The 22,550-nt window shown below is 45.0% G+C and overlaps 1 protein-coding gene across 3 annotated transcripts in view; it reads right to left on the minus strand.

Annotated features, from left to right (window-relative positions):
* Nucleotides 1-22,550, minus strand: part of LOC143961618 (N-acetyllactosaminide beta-1,3-N-acetylglucosaminyltransferase 3-like) — a 114,957-nt gene that overhangs the window by 3,245 nt on the left and 89,162 nt on the right. For 2 of the 3 annotated variants that reach the window (XM_077470940.1, XM_077470941.1), the window contains exons 2-3: nt 11,952-12,046; nt 7,460-8,054 (exon numbers count right to left, since the gene is read on the minus strand). In XM_077470940.1, coding sequence (XP_077327066.1) covers nt 7,460-8,054; nt 11,952-12,032 — 676 coding nt within the window. In that variant the 5' untranslated portion in view covers nt 12,033-12,046. The remainder of the gene's footprint in view (nt 1-7,459; nt 8,055-11,951; nt 12,047-22,550) is intronic. The other variant, XM_077470939.1, reaches the window with a different exon arrangement.

A 22,550-nucleotide genomic window follows, 5' to 3' on the forward strand; every position in this document is an offset into this window, starting at 1 on the left:
AGTGCTTTACCGAGATTATGGCTGAAGACATCAGCCATAACCCGGGCACCGTTTTTTCAGCAGGTGGCCGGCTTTCTCAGGAAACCAATCCGAGCAGTTCATGAGCCGCTGGAATGGTTCCACCCTCCCGACGCTCGCCGGTGTTTCCCGAGCTTACTGTTTCCACTGGTTTGCCTGAGAAACGTTCCAGCAGTGCGACCGGCTGCTCCAATAGGCAATCAAAGTGTTGACACTCTTTGATCGACTCCATGGCCTTGGAGGATCGGAGCGACGTCATGGCGTCACTTCCGGTCCAGGCTGGAAGAAAAAAAAAAAAAATTATATATATATATATATATATATATATATATATATATATATATATATATATTTTTTTTTTTTTTTTTTTTTTTTTTTTTTTTAAAGAGAAAGATGAAAACTTTTTTTTTTTTTTGATCTTTTACTTTTAAAGTATTTTTAACCCCAGATCTCTTCATAAAGAGGACCTGTCATCCTTATTTCTATTACAAGTGATGTTTACATTCCTTGTAATATGAATAAGCGTTATAAATAAAAAGAAAAAATTAAGGGAACATTGTAAAAATAAAAAATAAAAAGTAAAATAAATAATAATAAAAAAAAAAAAATTTAAGCACCCCCACCCCTCCGTGCTTGTGCGCAGAAGTGAGCGCATAAGTAAGTCGCACACGCATATGTAAACTGTGTTCACACCACACGTGAGGTATTGCTGCGAACGTTAGAGTAGGAGCAATAATTCTAGCACTAGACCTCCTCTGTAACTCTAAACTGGTAACCTGTAAAGGCATTTAAAGCGTTGCTTAAGGAGATTTTTAAGTACCATAGTTTGTCACCATTCCACGAGTGTGTGCAATTTAAAGCCTAACCTGTTAGGTATCTATTTACTTGGTGTAACATCATCTTTTAAATTTTACATAAAAACAATTGGGGTAGCTATTGTGTTTTGTTTTTTTGTATTCCTTAAGGGCCGGTTCACACTGCAGGCGAGGCGAGGCGACTCAGACTTGCCTCGCCGCGACCTGCAGCGGCCTCGGCGGCGACTTGCAAATGACTTCTGTATAGAAGTCAATGCAAGTCGCCCCGAGGTCGCACAAAAGTAGTACAGGAACCTTTTTTCTGAGTCGGAGCGACTCGAGTCGCTCCTCTCAGAACGGTTCCATTGTACAGAACGGGGGCGACTTGCGAGAGCGAGGCGAGGCGAGTCGTGTCGCCTCGCATCGCCCGCTGTGTGAACCGGCTCTAACCATTTAAGGACCGAGCCTCTTTCTAAGATTTGTTGTTTACAAGTTAAAAAGTTTTTTTGCTAGAAAATTACTTAGAACCCCCAAACATGATAAAAAAAATGTCTAACACCCTAGAGAATAAAACGGCGGTCGTTGCAATACCTTATGCCACACCGTATTTGCGCAGCGGCCTTACAAGCGGACTTTTTTTGGAAAAAATACACTTTTTTGAATTAAAAAATAAGACAACAGTAAATGTTAGCCCACAGTTTTTTCATATTGTGAAAGAGAATGTTACGCCGAGTAAATTGATACCCAACATGACAGGCTTCAAAATTGCACCCGCTCATGTAATGGCGACAAACTTTTACCCTTAAAAATCTCCATAGGCAACATTTAAAAAAATTCTACAGGTTGCATGTTTTAAGTTACAGAGGAGGTCTAGGGCTAGAATTATTGCTCTCGCTCTACCGATCGCGGCGATACCTCACATGTGGGGTATCGCCGTTCTGTGAGAGGGGAAAATTGAGATCTTGTGTTTTTGCTAAGCAGGAACACAGAGGTGAGCACTGGACAGGGGGCACGGAGGTGAGCACTAGACAGGGGGCGCAGAGGTGAGCACTAGGCAGGGGGCACAGAGGTGAGGACTGGACAGGGGGCATAGAAGTGAGCACTGGACAGGGGGCGTAGAGGTGAGCACTGGACAGGGGGCGTAGAGGTGAGCACTGGACAGGGGGTGTAGAGGTGAGCACTGGACAGGGGGTGTAGAGGTGAGCACTGGACAGGGGGCGCAGAGGCGAGCACTAGACAGGGGGCCCAGAGGTGAGCACTAGACAGGGGGCGCAGAGGTGAGCACTAGACAGGGGGCGCAGAGGTGAGCACTAGACAGGGGTTGTAGAGGTGAGCACTAGACAGGGGTCATAGAGGTGAGCACTAGACAGGGGGCGTAGAGGCGAGCACTGGACAGGGGGCGTAGAGGCGAGCACTGGACAGGGGGCGTAGAGGTGAGCACTGGACAGGGGGCGTAGAGGTGAGCACTGGATAGGGGGTGTAGAGGTGAGCACTGGATAGGGGGCGCGGAGGCGAGCACTAGACAGGGGGCGCGGAGGCGAGCACTGGACAGGGGGCGCGGAGGCGAGCACTGGACAGGGGGCGCGGAGGCGAGCACTGGACAGGGCGCGCGGAGGCGAGAACTGGACAGGGGGCGCGGAGGCGAGAACTGGACAGGGGGCGCGGAGGCGAGAACTGGACAGGGGGCGCGGAGGCGAGAACTGGACAGGGGGCGCGGAGGCGAGAACTGGACAGGGGGCGCGGAGGCGAGAACTGGACAGGGGGCGCGGAGGCGGGCACTGGACAGGGGCCCTGGAGGTGAGCACTAGACAGGGGGTGCAGAGGTGAGTACTAGACAGGGGGCGCAGAGGCGAGTACTAGACAGGGGGCGCAGAGGCGAGTACTAGACAGGGGGCGCAGAGGCGAGCGCTGGACAGAGGGTGCAGAGGTGAGCACAAGACAGGGGGCGTAGAGGTGAGCACTGGACAGGGAACACGGAGGTGAGCACTGGACAGGGGGCGCAGAGGTGGGCACTGGACAGGGGCCCTGGAGGTGAGCACTAGACAGGGGGTCCAGAGGCGAGTACTACACAGAGGGCGCAGAGGCGAGCACTAGACAGGGGGCGTAGAGGTGAGCACTGGACAGGCGGTGCAGAGGTGAGCACAAGACAGGGGGCCCGGAGGTGAGCACTAGACGGGGGCGTAGAGGTGAGCACTGGACAGGGGGTGCAGAGGTGGGCACTGGACAGGGGCCCTGGAGGTGAGCACTAGACAGGGGGTGCAGAGGCGAGCACTAGACAGGGGGCATAGAGGTGAGCACTAGACAAGGGGCGTAGAGGTGAGCACTAGACAAGGGGCGTAGAGGTGAGCACAAGACAGGGGGCCCGGAGGTGAGCACTAGACAGGGGGCGTAGAGGTGAGCAATGGACAGGGGGCGCAGAGGTGGGCACTGGACAGGGGCCCTGGAGGTGAGCACTAGACAGGGGGTGCAGAGGCGAGTACTAGACAGGGGGCGCAGTGGCGAGCACTAGACAGGGGGCATAGAGGTGAGCACTGGATAGGGGGTGCAGAGGTGAGCACAAGACAGGGGGCCCGGAGGTGAGCACTAGACAGGGGCGTAGAGGTGAGCACAAGACAGGGGGCCCGGAGGTGAGCACTAGACAGGGGGCGTAGAGGTGAGCAATTGACATGGGGGCGCAGAGGTGGGCACTGGACAGGGGCCCTGGAGGTGAGCACTAGACAGGGGGTGCAGAGGCGAGTACTAGTCAGAGGGCGCAGAGGCGAGCACTAGACAGGGGGCGTAGAGGTGAGCACTGGACAGGGGCTGCAGAGGTGAGCACAAGACAGGGGGCCCGGAGGTGAGCACTAGACAAGGGGCGTAGAGGTGAGCACAAGACAGGGGGCCCGGAGGTGAGCACTAGACAGGGGGCGTAGAGGTGAGCAATGGACAGGGGGCGCAGAGGTGGGCACTGGACAGGGGCCCTGGAGGTGAGCACTAGACAGGGGGTGCAGAGGCGAGTACTAGACAGGGGGCGCAGTGGCGAGCACTAGACAGGGGGCATAGAGGTGAGCACTGGACAGAGGGTGCAGAGGTGAGCACTAGACAGGGGGCGTAGAGGTGAGCACTGGACAGGGGGTGCGGAGGTGAGCACTGGACAGGGAACGCGGAGGTGAGCACTGGACAGGGGGCGCAGAGGTGGGCACTGGACAGGGGCCCTGGAGGTGAGCACTAGACAGGGGGTGCAGAGGCGAGTACTAGACAGAGGGCGCAGAGGCGAGCACTAGACAGGGGGCGTAGAGGTGAGCACTGGATAGGGGGTGCAGAGGTGAGCACTGGACAGGGGGCGCGGAGGTGAGCACTGGACAGGGAACGCGGAGGTGAGCACTGGACAGGGGGCACAGAGGTTAGGGAGGGACATGAGGGGGAGGTAGATTGGGACCCTGATTTAGTCCTTTGGACAAGTCTTTTTTTTTTTTTTTTTTATTCCACATCCCTGAATTAATATACACTTATTTATTTTTTTACCAATACATTTTGGTCTAAATTTAGTTAATTTAGTTTAGTTTAATTTTTAGTAAATTATTGAGGTGATCAAATACCACCAAAAGAAATTTCTATTTGTGCAAAAAATAATATGTAGAAGTTTTATTTGGGTACAGTGTTGCATGACCGAGTAATTACCAGTTAATGTAGCGCAGTGCTGAATAGCAAAAAATGGCCTGGTCAGGAAGGGGGTAGAACCTTCTGGAGATCGGTGGTCAATGTACACTTAACAGTAGTTCAATTTTACTTCTACATACAGCACACCTCTATGCAGGCATGTACTGGCCATCGGGACTACCGGGAGATTCCCGGTGGGCCGATGGCTCAGTGGGCCGGTTTCAGTGACAGCCTAGCCAAATGAATGGCTGCGCTACTAGCACAGCCATTCATTTGAGCACCGCTGTACTTCCAAGCGCAGCGCGGCGCACTTCGGCTCTTTCCGCCCCCACTCGGCGCTCTCATAACACTAGTATTGCACACATCTTCGGCCACCTCCGGCCCACAGTCGTCCTTTTCCGCCACCGCTCGGCTTCCCCCGCCCGGCTCCTCTCCGACAGCGCTTCAGCGAACAAAACTCGGCTATCTCCGGCGGCCCCCGCGGTAACGGACGCTGTGAGTTTAAATGAGCCGGGGGCCGCCATGAGAGCAGCCGACAGGCAGAGAAGTCCCCGGAGCAGACGAGGGAGCCTGGAGGATGGCGGTGCTGCAGGAACCCATCCAGGTAACCGGCCGGCCCATTGAATACTGTATATAGCACATGGCTGTATATATATATATGTATATATATATATATATATATATGTATATAGAATATGGCTGTGTGTATATATATATATAGCAAAGGATGTGGTGCTAAATAAAATAACATAAAAAATCCATTTGGCGAAAATAATGGTTAAAATAATATGCAAAATCCAACATAGCTAAAAGTTCACCAAAACTGTCAATTAATATTAAAATGTGCATAAAAATATTTTCAGCAAAAAAATCATATATAAAAAATGCTTATAATTAAAACCCCCCCTTTTTTTTGCACTCTTTTTGCACTTTAATACCAAGGACATAGTTTGGATAAAATGGTTTTAATTATAAGCATGGTTTATATATGAATTTTTTGCAGAAAATTTTTTTTATGCACATTTCAATATTAATTGACACGTTTGATGTACTTTTAGCTATGTTGGATTTTTTGTATTATTTGAATCATTATTTGCACCAAATGATTTTTTTTTATGTTATTTTGGTTAGCATCACATCCTTTGCTATATATTCAATTTATCTGTGGGTTTGTGTTAGGCCCCTTTCACACATGCGGATGATATGTCCGTATTTCATCCATCCGTTTGCGGATGAAATACGGGCATACATTCATCCCTATGGGATAGCATGAACATCCGCAGACACCCGATTTCCTCCGCCTCCGCAACAGTCCGATTCTGCAGACGGAGGAAAATCCTATTTTTCTATCCGTCTGCAGAGCGGATCGGATGAACACGGACAGACGGTCCGTACGCATCCGATCCCCCATAGAGGAGAGCGGAGAGCTGACAGGGCGGTCCCTGCACTAGGCTTGTGCAATTCGTTTCGTAACGAATCGAAATTCGGACGAATTTTGCATCTTTCAGACATTCGGATGCATCCGAATGTCCGAATAAAAAAATAACAAATTACAACGAATACGAAAGAAATATAACGAATGAATTCGACATGATTCGAAATTATTTCAACCGCATTCGAAATTATTTCAACATGATTCGACATTATTTCAACCACATTCGAAAATATTTTGTGACCCGACTTTAGGACCATGTATCTCGGGGTCACTTGGTGCTAGACACTTCAAATTTGGATATGTTGTAGTGCTAGTATTATTGTGTTTGCATACCAAATTTATTAGTTATTAGAGCAGAGAATGACATTTTGCGACCCGATTTTGGGGCCACATATCTCGGGGTCACTTATAGCTAGAAACCCCAAATTTGGTATGCAAACACAATAGTACTAGCACTACAACATATCCAAATTTGGAGTTTCTAGCACCAAGTGACCCCGAGATACATGGCCCTAAAGTCGGGTCACAAGATATTTTCGAATGTGGTTGAAATAATGTCGAATCATGTTGAAATAATTTCGAATGCATTCGAAATTATTTCAACATGATTCGACATTATTTCAACTGCATTCGAAATGATTTCAACATGATTCGACATTATTTCAACCACATTCGAAAATATTTTGTGACCCGACTTTAGGGCCATGTATCTCGGGGTCACTTGGTGCTTCAAATTTGGATATGTTGTAGTGCTAGTATTATTTTGCATACCAAATTTGGAGTTTCTAGCACCAAGTGACTCCGAGATACATGGCCCTAAAGTTGGGTCACAAAATATTTTCGAATGTGGTTGAAATAATGTCGAATCATGTTGAAATCATTTCGAATCCGGTAGAAATATTTTCGAATTTGGTTGAAATATTTTCGAATGTGGCCGATTTTTCGAATTCGGTAGAAAACTAAACGAAATCCGAAAACGAATTTAAGGAAGTTAACGAATATAACTAAACGAAATTAATGAATTAACGAATTAAAATGAAACGAAACTTAACGAATTTTTTCCTTTTGCACATGTCTACCCTGCACAGTGTGCGGAGACCGCCCTGTCCGCAGCCGGCTCAGCGGGGACAACGGAGCGATCCCCGCTGAGCGAGCGGATCATCACGGGGCGGATCATTACTGATCCGTCCCGTGTGAAAGGCGCCTAAACCTGTTTGATGTTGGCAGCTTCTCATTACTGCGGTTGATCAAAAATAGGTGTGCGCATTAGTTTTTTATTTTAAAATATATAATGCAGAGCCAGACTTCAGGGCAGGTGACAGGGGGACACCAGGGGGTAGAGGGGGGGGGGGGGGGGGTCTGGAAAATAAAAGATCACCAGCAGTGTGCTGTTGGCTTCTGAGTTTGCATACTCCTGCTATGTGTCTAGCCGGGCCGTGATGACGTCACTCTCGTGCAAGTGCGCAGCATACTGTTTTTGTGCGTGTTTGCAAAATTGGAGTGGGCCGGTCTGGATGAAGTCCAGGGCCAAATTTTTGTCCCAGTCCAGCCCTGCCTCTATGTGGTCACTTACCTTTAAATATATAGGTAGCCTCTGGACACCGGTAGTTTAGCCACTCGAGAAAACATCGTTCTTTCAGAGACAAGTTATGGTGGCTCTCTATGAAGTCCCAGAGAATGATGTCCCTGTGGATGGAAGCCTCCTCAACCAGCCTCTCCATCTGCCTCCTCAGCCCAGAACTGGCCACCAGAAACACCCGCTTTAAGTGATACCCCCCCAGATTTCTCTCCCTGGCCCATGTCTTCCTGAGAGATTCACGTCTCTCTTTGTTGGCCGGGTGGGACTTCACCGCCAGAAGGATCAACGGCTCCTGGGTCTTGCAGTATCCAAAGAGGCCTATAACAGCTCGGCACCTGTACTTCTGGAGGGCAGGGTACAACCTGGTATATTCCGACAGGTTTAGATAGAAGCTGAAGTTCGTGTCGTAAAGAGTGGCTGATCGGCGGAGAGATGGGGGAGAGCTAAGATTGGCCGGGAATGGTTGGTGGAGGTCTGGAAGGTCGCCTATAGGCTCACTCTCATAAAGGATATAGGTGAGGAGAGACAGGGTTAAGTACAGAGAGATGGAGAGGACGGTGATGGACGATCGCCTTCGTCTTACCATACCCTGCAGAGAGGAACAAACAGGAGAGGTGTGAAGAATCTATTTAGATAAAGATTCATACTATATATCAGTCTCTGCACCAGACGAGCTTACACTCTTATTCACATTAGTCTCTGTACCAGAGGAGCTTACACTCTAATGTCCCCTCCCCACAGTCACACACGATTATTATTGAACATTCATATGGCTCTGACATATACCGCAGTGCAGTACAGAGAACACTGAGCCAGTCACGTCAGTGTCTGTACCAGAAGAGCCTGTACTCTAATGTTCTGAAAGAAACAACCTCCGCTTGCGGTCAAAGCTGTGAAAGTTTATTTTGAAGAGAAGAGTTACAATTCTGTAGTGCCCTCCTCTGGTTAGGCTGCTGGTTTCAGTTTAGTTTTTGGTTTCACTGTAGTCAGTTGAGCAGCAGTTGATTGTTTTTGTCTGATCAGGGTTTCCTAGTTGGGTGTTCTATTCCTCTCTGGGCCGGTGCTACCATTAGGAAAACTAGGCAGCCGCATAGGGCGCACTGCTGCCTAGGGCACCCCAGCCACTGGTGTACCTACTCTCTTCTCTCTGCAGCAAGCAACTAAGTCTCAGCGGAGGACTGCCTGTGTCCCGACTGAATGCAAGCAAGCAAACATTAATTGATGGGCACTGGTAGGCTGGATTTGATGGGCGCTGGTGAGGCTGCATTAGATGGGCACCGGTAGGCTGCATTTGATGGGCACTGGTGAGGCTGCATTTGATGTGCGCTGGTGAGGCTGCATTTGATGTGCGCTGGTGAGGCTGCATTTGATGGGTGCTGGTGAGGCTGAATTTGATGGGCACTGGTGAGGCTACATTTGATAGGTGCTTCATTAAAAAGGTGGAGTATACATGGGCAGGGCAAGGGGGTGGAGTCAGGGGCAGAGCCACGGGGGGGAGGTGTCGAAATGAGATTTAGCCTAGGGCAGTGATGGCGATCCTTGGGACTGTCTGTGTCTTGACTGAATGAAAGCAAGCAAACATTAATTGATGGGCGCTGGTGAGGCTGCATTTGATGGGCGCTGGTGAGGCTGCATTTGATGGGCGCTGGTGAGGCTACATTTGATGGGTGCTTCATTTAAAAGGTTGAGTATACATGGGCAGGGCAAGGGGGTGGAGTCAGGAGCAGAGCCACGGGGGGGTGGCAAAATGAGGTTTAGCCTAGGGCGGTGATGGCGAACCTTGGGACTGTCTGTGTCTCAACTGAATGGAAGCAAGAAAACATTAATTGATCGGCACTAGTAGGTTGCATTTGATGGGCGCTGGTGAGGCTGCATTTGATGGGCGCTGGTGAGGCTACATTTGATAGGTGCTTCATTAAAAAGGTGGTGTATACATGGGCAGGGCAAGGGGGGTGTAGTCAGGGGCAGAGCTACGGGGGGGGGGATGGCAAAATAAGGTTTAGCCTAGGGCAGTGATGGTGAACCTTGGCACCCCAGATGTTTTGGAGCTACATTTCCGATAATGCTCTGGCACTCTGCAGTGTAGTTGAGCATCATGGGAAATGTAGTTCCAAAACATCTGGGGTGCCAAGGTATGCCATCACTGGCCTAGGGTGTAAAAAATCCTTGCTCCAGCTCTGATTCCTCTCACCTGCTTCTGAAAGCTTCCAGAATATAGGGCAGGGAGAGTCAAATGACCAGCATGAATTATTGTCATGCCCCAGCCAATCTCTGGAAGAAGGCATCTAAAAGGTGGCTGGGGGAGGTTATAAATGCTTGTGAGGCCTTTCCAGAGTGTTCTTTCCTCTTCAGGTAGGGTTCCAGTTCTCCAGCGTCTGCTGCCCCTAGGAAAGAGCTACTGAGACATGACATTGCAGTCTGGCCCTCAGCAGGAACTAGGCTGAAGGCCTGGAAGAGTTTTCCAATGGACTTTTACTTGAGGGCACTGTCCTGAAGTCCTGGTTTGGAAAAGGATCCACTGAGGATCTACCTGTGGGTGTTGGCTGACTGACCACTCCTGTGAGTAAGACCTGATTTTGGACTGGTGTGGCCTGCTCCTGTTAGGATTTCTCTCTCCTGTAAGAAGTTTATTCTCTCGTCAGTGGCGTAACTAGAACCTTCAGGGCCCCAATGCAAGAAACCATGAAGGGCCCCCCTGAACCCCAGCCAGGGCCCTTCCCTCCGAGTCCGGCGGTGGAACTCCAGGGCGTGGTCACAGGTATGACCTTTCTGAGCCCTGTAGTTCCACCACTGGCATCAGTAGTTTTTTTTATTATTATTTTTTTAATTTTTAGGTGCCCCATTGGGGGACTGTCCCTAGGCAGGATGGGGTCCCCGTCCCCAGACGTGCCCTGGTCCTTTTCTCCAGGGCAGATAAAGTTACTGCCCCCAGGTGAGAAGGGGTCCCTGTCCCCAGGGGAGATGGGGGTCCCTGTCCCCACGTGAGAAGGGGCCCCTGTCCCCAGGGGGAGATGGAGGGGGTAAGTAATGGTGTGTGGGGGATGGGGTCCTCTCACTCACCATGACCAAGCTGTAGGCCGTGCACTCATCCATGTTGGCCTGGGCTCCATCCAGTGTGCTGGACGGGCGATCAGCATATCTCCCAGAGAGACCTTTCATCATCTGTGTATGACGGGGGAGGAGGGGGTCTGCAGACAAGCCTGCAGTGTCCTCCGGGGGGCTCTCATAGGGCTGCACTGCATCTGTGTGCTTAAAGTTTGTTTACCCGGGAGAAGTATGCAGTGCAGTGTGGGCCGGACTCGGGGGGGGGGGGCGGGACTCTGGCTGGGGAGAACAGACATCGGACTGAGCGGCAATGCATGGAGCAGGAGAGGGGTACTCTGAGGAGCCAGTCGAGGACACAGGTCATACGGGGAATGCACAACTAAAGAGCAGCCAGTGCGATAGTCGAGCATGGAGCTCTGCTAGTCACCCTCCACCTCCAGCCACCCGTGTGCAGGGTGCACTGGTAACCCTAGCTGCCTATGCTGCTGCCGGCCATATGTAGAGGGGGCTGCATGGGCCCCCTGCAGCACAGGGCCCGGTTGCTACACCCTCTATAATTACGCCCCTGCCTCTCGTCAATTGCTATTATCGTTTTTGGGGTATCCTGAACCCCTCCCCTGTTTAGGTTCCTCAGCAATAAATTCTAAAAAGACATCCCGTAGATGGAGCCATTATTGTTGGGGGGGTCATGGAACTGTACTAGTAAGGGAGGTATATTCCCGGCAGCCCCTCCGGGGGTTAGCGCTGCAAAGTGAAAGTAAATATTAGAAAGTAGAGAGATTAGCATGCATGGCGTTCCCTCAAAATGGCAGTAGTTTCCTAAGATCTGACCTCCTGATCAAAACAAGGAACTTTTAGGCTCCGGTCCTGGACAGTTGCCATGTTCCACCCTCCCAAATAGGAAACATTTTACATATTGTTAGAACACATGGTTAGTTACAAGAGACATTAATTTCTGCTGTTTCTGGACATCTTTTTGGCTTGACAAACCTCAAGACTCCCAAATACTCCGCTGTAATACAAGAAGACTAAAGGCTTGTACACACTATAAGAAAATCGGGCGAAAGTTTTCGTCCAAAGAATTTTCGTACGATATTGGTATAGTGTGTACACAACTTTCGACAGCCGATTCCGAATTTTCCTGTGAAAATTCCCGAAGGGACAGGCTCCAAAATTTTTCTTGTACGGGAACAGAACAAACGATTTTCCGCTTTATTTGTACTGTTTTCATACGACTTTCATACAAGACAAATCAGAAAACGAAGACTGCGCATGTTTAGAAACAATAAACAACAACCAAAAAAAAAGCCTTTGTCGTACGAGAATATTCGTAAGAATTTTCGTACAAATTTTCTTTTATCATTTCCGATTTGCTGCGAAGCATCGAGAAAAATCGGACGAACGTTCGCCCGATTTTCTTACAGTGTGTACCCCACTTAACTTTTTGTATGGTCCATAGCAAGTTAATCCAAGGTTCCAGAGGAGAGCAGCCTGTTCCTGCTATATCTTTCTGCCAAGTCATTCTAGCATGTGAACCTGTTATTATATAAAGAACCTAACATTAGCATATAAGCACTTAATAATTTCATTGAATTGTTAGTAAAATGCATGATAATTATTTTCAATTATTATTATCTTCATTATTAATAATGTATATAGCTTTCACATATACTATATTACCAAAAGTATTGGAGCGCCTGCCTTTACACGCACATGAACTTTAATGGCATCCCAGTCTTAGTCCGTAGGGTTCAATATTGAGTTGGCCCACCCTTTGCAGATATAACAGCTTCAACTCTTCTGGGAAGGCCGTCCACAAGGTTTAGGAGTGTATCTATGGGAATGTTTGACCATTCTTCCAGAAGCGCATTTGAGAGGTTGGACAAGAAGGCCTGGCTCGCAGTCTCCACCCTAATTCATCCCAAAGGTGTTCAATGGGGTTGAGGTCAGGACTCTGTGTAGGCCAGTCAAGTTCCTCCACCCCAAACTCGCTGAAACATGTCTTTATGAACCTTGCTTTATGCACTGGTCCAAATCATTTGGTGGAGGGGAGATTATAGTGTCGGGCTGATTTTCAGGGGTTGGGCTTGGCCCCTTAGTTCCAGTGAAGGGAACTCTTAAGGCGTCAGCACACCAAGACATTTTGGACAATTTCATGCTCCCAGCTTTGTGGGAACAGTTCCAACATGACTGCGCATCAGTGCACAAAGCAAGGTCCATAAAGACATGGATGAGCGAGTTTGGGGTGGAGGAACTTGACTGGCCTGCACAGAGTCCGGACCTCAAGACTTTGGGATGAATTAGAGTGGAGACTATGAGCCAGGACTTCTCCTCCAACATCATTGCCTGATCTGACAAATGCGCTTCTGGAAGAATGGTCAAAAATTCCCATAGACACATCTCCTAAACCTTGTGGACAGCCTTCCCAGAAGAGTTGAAGCTGTTATAGCAGCAAAGGGAGGGCCAACTCAATATTGAACCCTACGGACTAAGACTGGGATGCCATTAAAGTTCATGTGCGTGTAAAGGCAGGTGTCCCAATACTTTTGGTAACATAATGTATACCGCATTGTTGTACAGAATGGACCTTGAGCCAGTCACATCAGTCTCTGTACCAGAGGAGCTTACACTCTAATGCCCCCCCCCCCACAGTCACACACACTATTATAATTATACATTTATATAGCTCTGACATATACTGCAGTACTGTATAGAGCCAGTCCCATTAGTCTGTACCAGAGGAGCTTACACTCTAATGACCGCCACAGTCACTCTATTATTATACATTTAATGTATCTCACAAAAGTGAGTACACCCCTCACATTTTTGTAAATATATTATATGTTTTCATGTGACAACACTGAAGAAATGACACTTGTCTACAATGTAAAGTAGTGAGTGTACAGCTTGTATAACAGTGTACATTTTCTGTCCCCTCAAAATAACTCAACACACAGCCATTAATGTGTAAACCACTGGCAACAAAAGTGAGTACACCCCTAAGTGAAAATGTCCAAATTGGGCCCAATTAGCCATTTTCCCTCCCCGGTGTCATGTGACTCGTTAGCGTTACAAGGTCTCAGGTGTGAATGGGGAGCAGGTGTGTTCAATTTGGTGTTATCGCTCTCACTCTCTCATACTGGTCACTGGAAGTTCAACATGGCACCTCATGGCAAAGAACTCTCTGAGGATCTGAAAGAAATTTTTGTTGCTCTACATCAGGGGTCTTAAACTGGCAGCCTTCCAACTGTTGCAGAACTACAAGTCCCACAAGTTATTGCAAGGCTGACAGTTGCAAGCATGTCTCCCTCAAGCAGAGGCATGATGGGATTTGTAGTAACGCAACAGCTGGAGGGCCAACAGTTTGAGACCTCTGCTCTACATAAAGATGGCCTAGGCCAGTGATGGCAAACCTTGGCACCCCAGATGTTTTGGAACTACATTTCCCATGATGCTCAATTACACTGCAGAGTACACGAGCATCATGGGAAATGTAGTTCCAAAACATCTGGGGGTGCCAAGGTTCACTATCACTGCCCTAGGCTATAAGAAGATTGCCAAGACCCTGAAACCAATCTGCAGTGGCCAAGACCATACAGCGGTTTAACAGGACAGGTTCCACTCAGAACAGGCCTCGTCATGGTCCACCAAGGAAGTTGAGGTCACGTGCTCAGCCTCATATCCAGAGGTTGTCTTTGGGAAATAGACGTATGAGTGCTGCCAGCATATAAACAGAAGAAAAAACAGCGCCAATCTAAGTGCAGTATTGTTGAATCAAAGACATTTAATTTGTGAAGTTATGCACTCACACTCTACCAGAAGGTTTCAGGCACATCATGTATCTAGAGGGCATCGCAGGGCTCTCGAGGAGAAGCGGTAACTCGTTCGGCTGTATCTCTCGTCCGGTGGCGCCGGTGGTTCCCAGCGTCGCACGGCTTGGTGTAACAGCGTCAGGGAGGTCCGTTCGTCCGTTCGTTGTTATGTTGAGGGGCGCACTGCGATGACGTTTCGTTGTGGTTTACGTTGCACGCGTTCGGAGCATGCGTGCTCCTTCATCAGGCATCTGGGTTACTATGTTTGGAGTGGTTTAAATAGGGAAAGGGGGCAGTTCTAATTAGTCGTTTAGGTTCCACCTTATGGGGCGGAGCTGTTCCGACCAAAGCATGGTGTTGATTGCTCATGTGTTGCAGGCTGGTTGTATGTGATTATTGTGTGTGTGTCCATCAATGTATGTGGATACAAGTTGGATAGTGTGGACAAGATGTGGGAAAAAGTGATAAGAGTTGGAACTTTTTTATTTATTTAATTGTTTTAAAAATTGTTTTAAAAAATTATGAAAATACTTGTTAGAAGTATAAAATAGAAGTGGATTTTGCAAGAATTAAAAGAAGGTTGTTAAAAATTGAAAAAATACATAGAAAATACATATAAAGAATATATATATATATATATATATATATATAAAAAAGAAATTTTTTATATATAAAAAATATATAAAGAATCAATAAAAATAGAAGTAAAAATAAGGATAAAATTACAATAGGAATAAAAATAACAATAAAAAAAACAATAAAAATAAAAATAAAGATAAAAATAAAAATAAAAATAAAAATAGAACTAGGAATAAAAATAAAATTAAAATGAAAAAGGGGCAAAAAATTGTTAATTAAATTGCTGAAGGTATATTTCTATGGTGGGTATTATGACATAACATGGTGAGAGACATGTATATTGATAGGATTTGATATTGTGAGAATTTGGTACTGTAAAATACAATAAAATGGTGTTAAAATGAGACGTGGATGTTAGAGCAGAACATACACATACATATATATATATATATATACATACACATACACACACATACATATATATATATATATATATATATATATATATATACATACACATACATACATACATACGCATGCACACGCACTCGTACGTGTGTGAACCCACTTATAGTGGGATCAGAAAAAGGCGTGTGGATACTGATTTCTGGAGGTGAGGGCGGGGGGGGAAGGGGAGGGGGGGGGGGGGTGCGGGGGCGGCTAAGCAATTTTAAGTCTCATTAAAAAATCTCATGGAAAAAGTGTGATGGGTAAAAATTAGACAACTGAGTTGATTTCTATGTCCTCGTTGAGGCCTCCAGGCGTGAGGGTGTCTAACGTATATATCCAAAAAGTTTCCCTCTCGCAGAGACGTTTGAAACGTTCTGCGAGGGGGAAGGATCCAGGTATCTGTTCAAGGGCCCATACTTGCATGCCCTCTGTGGACCCTTGATGGTGTTCTTTAAAGTGTCGTGGGATAGTGAGATTGGAGTCCCCTTCTACTGATCGGCGATGTTCGCCAAACCTTTTTCTTAGGGTACGAATGGTACGCCCTATATAAAGTAGATTGCAAGGGCAGCGGATTGCATATATTACAAACTCAGAGGAGCAGTTGTAGAACTCTTTTAGTTGGTATGTGTTGCCCTTTGTCGTAAAAGATTTTTGGCGGTGTTGGACAAATTTACAGGTGAGACATTTTTGTTTCTTGCATTGGTACATGCCCTTCAGGGTGAGGAATGTCCTGAGTGGCTTTGGTTTGTTATCGGTTTTTAATTTGCTCGGGGCGATAAAACTTTTTATGTTGCGTGCTCTACGATATGTTATCTTGGGGGTATCTGTTATGGAGGTTTTTAACAGAGGGTCTTCTAGAAGGATACTCCAATGGTTTTTGAAGATTTTTTCCATTTTTTTGTGTTGGGAGTGATATTGAGTAATGAATCTGGTGCTGTGAGTTTGGGAATGGACAGTGGGTTTGTTCGGTGTGGTTTCATGTGGTTGGGGTGTGACCGGGTGTGTTACTGGCTGGGTGTCCAGGAATTTGGTGAAGGCTTCATCTACTAGGGTGGGGGGATAGCCTTTGTCTTCAAATTTTCTTTTAAACAGAGTGCCCTGCTCGATATAATCTGAGTTGTGAGTACAATTTCGTTTTAAACGATTAAATTGACTCTTTGGGATATTGGTGATCCACCTTGGGTGGTGGCAACTTTGGAAGTGTAAATATGAATTTCCTGCAGTGGGTTTTATGTGGTTTCTTGCGAAGATGGTTTTATTGATATGACAGAGTTCAAGATCTAAAAAGGGTAAGGTATCTGGACTGGATTCAAAAGTGAAAGATAGGCCTAGATCATTAGCGTTACAGTGTGAGACGAAGTGGTCTATGGGTGGTCCGGTGTTGTCCCATATGATGATAATATCATCTATATAGCGACCTATGTATATAATATGCTCTGTATATGGATTGTTGTTCCAAATGTAAAGAGTTTCCCAGAAGCCCATTGTCAGGTTTGCATAGCTAGGTGCAAAATTGGCACCCATAGCTGTCCCTTGGGTTTGTAAGTAGAATTTTTTATTGAAGGAGAAGTAGTTGTGGGTGAGGCAGAACTTTGTGGAATCTAAGATAAACTCTGCTTGTGCAGTTTTTAGGGATGGGTCTAGGGCTAAGAAGTGTTTTACTGCCTGAAGGCCAACAGCATGGGGAATTGAAGTATAGAGGGAATTGACATCTAAGGACACCCATTGGTAGGTGGGCTCCCAGGAGTAGGTTTTTAGGATCTCTAATAGGTGTGTACCATCTCGTATGTAAGTTTGGAGATTCTGTGCCAGTGGTTGCAGGAAATGGTCAATGTAGATAGAAAAGGGGCTAGTTATACTTTCCATTGCGGCAACAATTGGTCTCCCCGGGGGATTCTCTGAATTTTTATGTATTTTGGGAAGGTGATAGAAATAGGGAGTGTTATAATATGTTTTGGATAGAAAGGAAGCTTCTGCTTTTGTAATAATATTATCTCCAAGGGCTCGTTTTATGAGTGCTTCAGCTTCTATAGAGAAGAGGGGGAGCGGGTCACTTTTTAAGGGCTTGTATGTGTTGTTATCGGAGAGTAGTCTGTTGGCCTCATTTAGATAGTCTTCCGAATTCTGGATTACTATGCCACCTCCTTTGTCTGCTGTTTTGATGACAATAGAGTTATTTTTTGCTAGACTTTGGAGAGCCCGGGCTTCTTGTGGGGTGAGGTTGTTCCTGTGGTGATGCAGGGGGGAGGGGGGTGGCCTTAATTTACAAAGTCGTTTGATATCTGCATACACAACCTGGTAGAAACTTTGTATGTAAGGGCCTTTTGCCTGGCTGGGGTTGAAGATGGATTTTGGCCTAAGAGAAGTGTGTTTTATTGGGGGGGAATCTGGTTGATAATAAATGCAAGAAGTGTCTGAGAGACTAATGGTGGTGACGGCGGGGTCTTCATTCATATTGTATAATTCTTCCAAAATGGCTAGGCAGGGATCATCTTGGTATATATTTTTTGTACATAAAGGAGAGGTATTGTACATACTGGGTATTGTGGTATTGTTGGGATTTTCCTTATTGGATTTGATATTGAAAAAGCGTTTCACTGTGAGATTACGTATAAATTTGTTTAGATCCACAAATAAAGTGAAAGGGTTGGGCTGGCTGGTGGGTGCGAAGTTGAGTCCTTTATTAAGTAGAGAGATTTCATCTGGGACCAGGGTATGTGAAGAAAGGTTGTAGATTTTTATAGTTTGGCAAACTTTTCTTTGGGTTTTGTTTCTTCTCCCCCCTCTTCTGCCTCTTCTAGTTTTCTTTTTTGTGCAGGTTGAGGGGTTAGGACTAAAAAAGACTGGTCGTCTGTCTGTGTGGGAAACTCGAGAGGGCAATTTTGGACTATTTGTGAATAGGTTTTATATTGACCCATTGCAATGTTAGTATCATGTGTGCTTTGGAGAGACTGTTTTACAGGAACATCCGGAGTGGTTGTATTGGAGGTAGCCTGATTACTCTTTTTTGTGTGTCCTGGAGGGGTATTATCACCTCTATTGGTATTATTTTTATTACTATTTTTGTGTTGGTTGGGGGTGTTTGTTGGTTTGTTATTAATTGCACTGTCAATAGGAGTAGTGGTATATTTTCTATTTTGTAGGGTTTCTATATTTCTTTTTGGTTTTCTATACCGTTTAGGTTTTGGTTGTGAGGTGTGGGGGCTGTTCTCCCTTATGGGTTCTGGATTGTAGGACGATATGTGTTGTGTTGGTTGGTTGGTGTGTTTTGAGTATGGATGTTGGGAGGGATATTGGGAGGGAAGTATAGGAGGGTGGTGGGTTTTGAAGGGCCGAAAGGACGGTGGAAATTGGATCTGCATTAGAGGCACTGGAGCAGAGTTATTGGTTTTCCATTGGAAGACCCTTTTGTTGTTGTAGTCATCCACATCTCGTCTCATTTTTTGGAGTTTTGCCTTAATTAGTTTATCTTCATCTAATTTTGTTTTTTTCTTTAGTAGATCTAGCCATGTGCTGGGAAGGTTTGGTGTCTCCTTAGTGAGGTTTAGTATCTGATTTTTTAGTTTTTCTGAAAGAGACGTGCTTTTGAGGTCACGCTGTTTCAAAATGATGTTTATCCATTTTTGGGAACAAAATTCAGAGATATGTTCCCATTCGGTTTGGAGATCGGGTGAGAGGAAGGCACATCTAGTTTTTATTCTGAGGCCCCTCGGGGTAATTTTGGAGGAAAGGTAGTTTTCAAGAAAAAACTTGTCCCATTTTTGGTGATTAAGTGTTATGATTGAATCCTCAATTTTTCTAAATAGTGTGCATAATTTCATATATACATTCTCTCCTATTTTGAAATGTACCTTGAAAAAGTCTTTTGGGAATTGCGAAAATAATTCATCTAAAAAAACGTATTTGGAATGCTCTACTGATTGAAGCATGTCCATTGTAGGAAAAAAAAAAAAAAAAAAAAAAAAAAAGGGAAAACTGGAAAAATTGGAAAGAATAATAATGAGAAGTATAAAAAATATATATAAAAAAATATATATAAAAAAATATATATACAAAATAATAATAATAGTGGATAAAAGATAAAAGAGATATATAAAAAAATATAAAAGATATATGTATATATATATAAAATAAAAACAACAAATTGATTGATTGTTAGGGGAGGGGGATGTGGATGTGTGTATGTGGTATTGTTATAGGAGTATCTGGGCAGGTCGATGCGCTTGTGTAACTCTTCTGATGTGAGTGGTATGTGTATACACACGTGGGCGCATGTGTGTATGTTTTTTTGTCCATAAAGCAGAGCTGCAGGCACAAACTTCTAGTGAAAGTACAGAGTAAGAAAAAATTGTTTTTTTGTGCGTTGCGCTGCTGGATTATATATGTCCTGGATTGGGGGAGTGAGGAAGGAAAAAAGAGGGGTTTTTTTATGGGGGAGGGGAAAAAGGTTTGGGGGAAAAAAAACGCTGAAGTTGATAAATTGGTGTGGCGGATTTAGGGATGTCAAGTCTGCTTATCACAGAGTTTTGCAATCCTTGCTCTGTATGTCAGTAAATGCAGCAGAAGTAATGGATAGCTGGCAGGATCACAAATTATAGTCCACAGTTACTGGTTGTGGAAAATAGTCATAGAAAGGGGATGATTTCTTTAGCACAGGCAGGTAGGCAGCATGTTCAAGGATAGAAGGTACCTTGTAAAAGACATATAAACAGAAGAAAAAACAGCGCCAATCTAAGTGCAGTATTGTTGAATCAAAGACATTTAATTTGTGAAGTTATGCACTCACACTCTACCAGAAGGTTTCAGGCACATCATGTATCTAGAGGGCATCGCAGGGCTCTCGAGGAGAAGCGGTAACTCGTTCGGCTGTATCTCTCGTCCGGTGGCGCCGGTGGTTCCCAGCGTCGCACGGCTTGGTGTAACAGCGTCAGGGAGGTCCGTTCGTCCGTTCGTTGTTATGTTGAGGGGCGCACTGCGATGACGTTTCGTTGTGGTTTACGTTGCACGCGTTCGGAGCATGCGTGCTCCTTCATCAGGCATCTGGGTTACTATGTTTGGAGTGGTTTAAATAGGGAAAGGGGGCAGTTCTAATTAGTCGTTTAGGTTCCACCTTATGGGGCGGAGCTGTTCCGACCAAAGCATGGTGTTGATTGCTCATGTGTTGCAGGCTGGTTGTATGTGATTATTGTGTGTGTGTCCATCAATGTATGTGGATACAAGTTGGATAGTGTGGACAAGATGTGGGAAAAAGTGATAAGAGTTGGAACTTTTTTATTTATTTAATTGTTTTAAAAATTGTTTTAAAAAATTATGAAAATACTTGTTAGAAGTATAAAATAGAAGTGGATTTTGCAAGAATTAAAAGAAGGTTGTTAAAAATTGAAAAAATACATAGAAAATACATATAAAGAATATATATATATATATATATATATAAAAAAGAAATTTTTTATATATAAAAAATATATAAAGAATCAATAAAAATAGAAGTAAAAATAAGGATAAAATTACAATAGGAATAAAAATAACAATAAAAAAAACAATAAAAATAAAAATAAAAATAAAAATAAAGATAAAAATAAAAATAAAAATAAAAATAGAACTAGGAATAAAAATAAAATTAAAATGAAAAAGGGGCAAAAAATTGTTAATTAAATTGCTGAAGGTATATTTCTATGGTGGGTATTATGACATAACATGGTGAGAGACATGTATATTGATAGGATTTGATATTGTGAGAATTTGGTACTGTAAAATACAATAAAATGGTGTTAAAATGAGACGTGGATGTTAGAGCAGAACATACACATACATATATATATATATATATATACATACACATACACACACATACATATATATATATATATATATATATATATATATATATATATATATACATACACATACATACATACATACATACGCATGCACACGCACTCGTACGTGTGTGAACCCACTTATAGTGGGATCAGAAAAAGGCGTGTGGATACTGATTTGTGGAGGTGAGGGCGGGGGGGGAAGGGGAGGGGGGAGGGGGGGGTGCGGGGGCGGCTAAGCAATTTTAAGTCTCATTAAAAAATCTCATGGAAAAAGTGTGATGGGTAAAAATTAGACAACTGAGTTGATTTCTATGTCCTCGTTGAGGCCTCCAGGCGTGAGGGTGTCTAACGTATATATCCAAAAAGTTTCCCTCTCGCAGAGACGTTTGAAACGTTCTGCGAGGGGGAAGGATCCAGGTATCTGTTCAAGGGCCCATACTTGCATGCCCTCTGTGGACCCTTGATGGTGTTCTTTAAAGTGTCGTGGGATAGTGAGATTGGAGTCCCCTTCTACTGATCGGCGATGTTCGCCAAACCTTTTTCTTAGGGTACCCAAAGAAAAGTTTGCCAAACTATAAAAATCTACAACCTTTCTTCACATACCCTGGTCCCAGATGAAATCTCTCTACTTAATAAAGGACTCAACTTCGCACCCACCAGCCAGCCCAACCCTTTCACTTTATTTGTGGATCTAAACAAATATATACGTAATCTCACAGTGAAACGCTTTTTCAATATCAAATCCAATAAGGAAAATCCCAACAATACCACAATACCCAGTATGTACAATACCTCTCCTTTATGTACAAAAAATATATACCAAGATGATCCCTGCCTAGCCATTTTGGAAGAATTATACAATATGAATGAAGACCCCGCCGTCACCACCATTAGTCTCTCAGACACTTCTTGCATTTATTATCAACCAGATTCCCCCCCAATAAAACACACTTCTCTTAGGCCAAAATCCATCTTCAACCCCAGCCAGGCAAAAGGCCCTTACATACAAAGTTTCTACCAGGTTGTGTATGCAGATATCAAACGACTTTGTAAATTAAGGCCACCCCCCTCCCCCCTGCATCACCACAGGAACAACCTCACCCCACAAGAAGCCCGGGCTCTCCAAAGTCTAGCAAAAAATAACTCTATTGTCATCAAAACAGCAGACAAAGGAGGTGGCATAGTAATCCAGAATTCGGAAGACTATCTAAATGAGGCCAACAGACTACTCTCCGATAACAACACATACAAGCCCTTAAAAAGTGACCCGCTCCCCCTCTTCTCTATAGAAGCTGAAGCACTCATAAAACGAGCCCTTGGAGATAATATTATTACAAAAGCAGAAGCTTCCTTTCTATCCAAAACATATTATAACAC

Source organism: Lithobates pipiens, unplaced genomic scaffold (assembly GCF_037356315.1).
Source record: "Lithobates pipiens isolate NorthernLeopardFrog02 unplaced genomic scaffold, aLitPip1_a1.2 Scaffold_8, whole genome shotgun sequence".
NCBI classification, from domain to species: domain Eukaryota; kingdom Metazoa; phylum Chordata; class Amphibia; order Anura; family Ranidae; genus Lithobates; species Lithobates pipiens.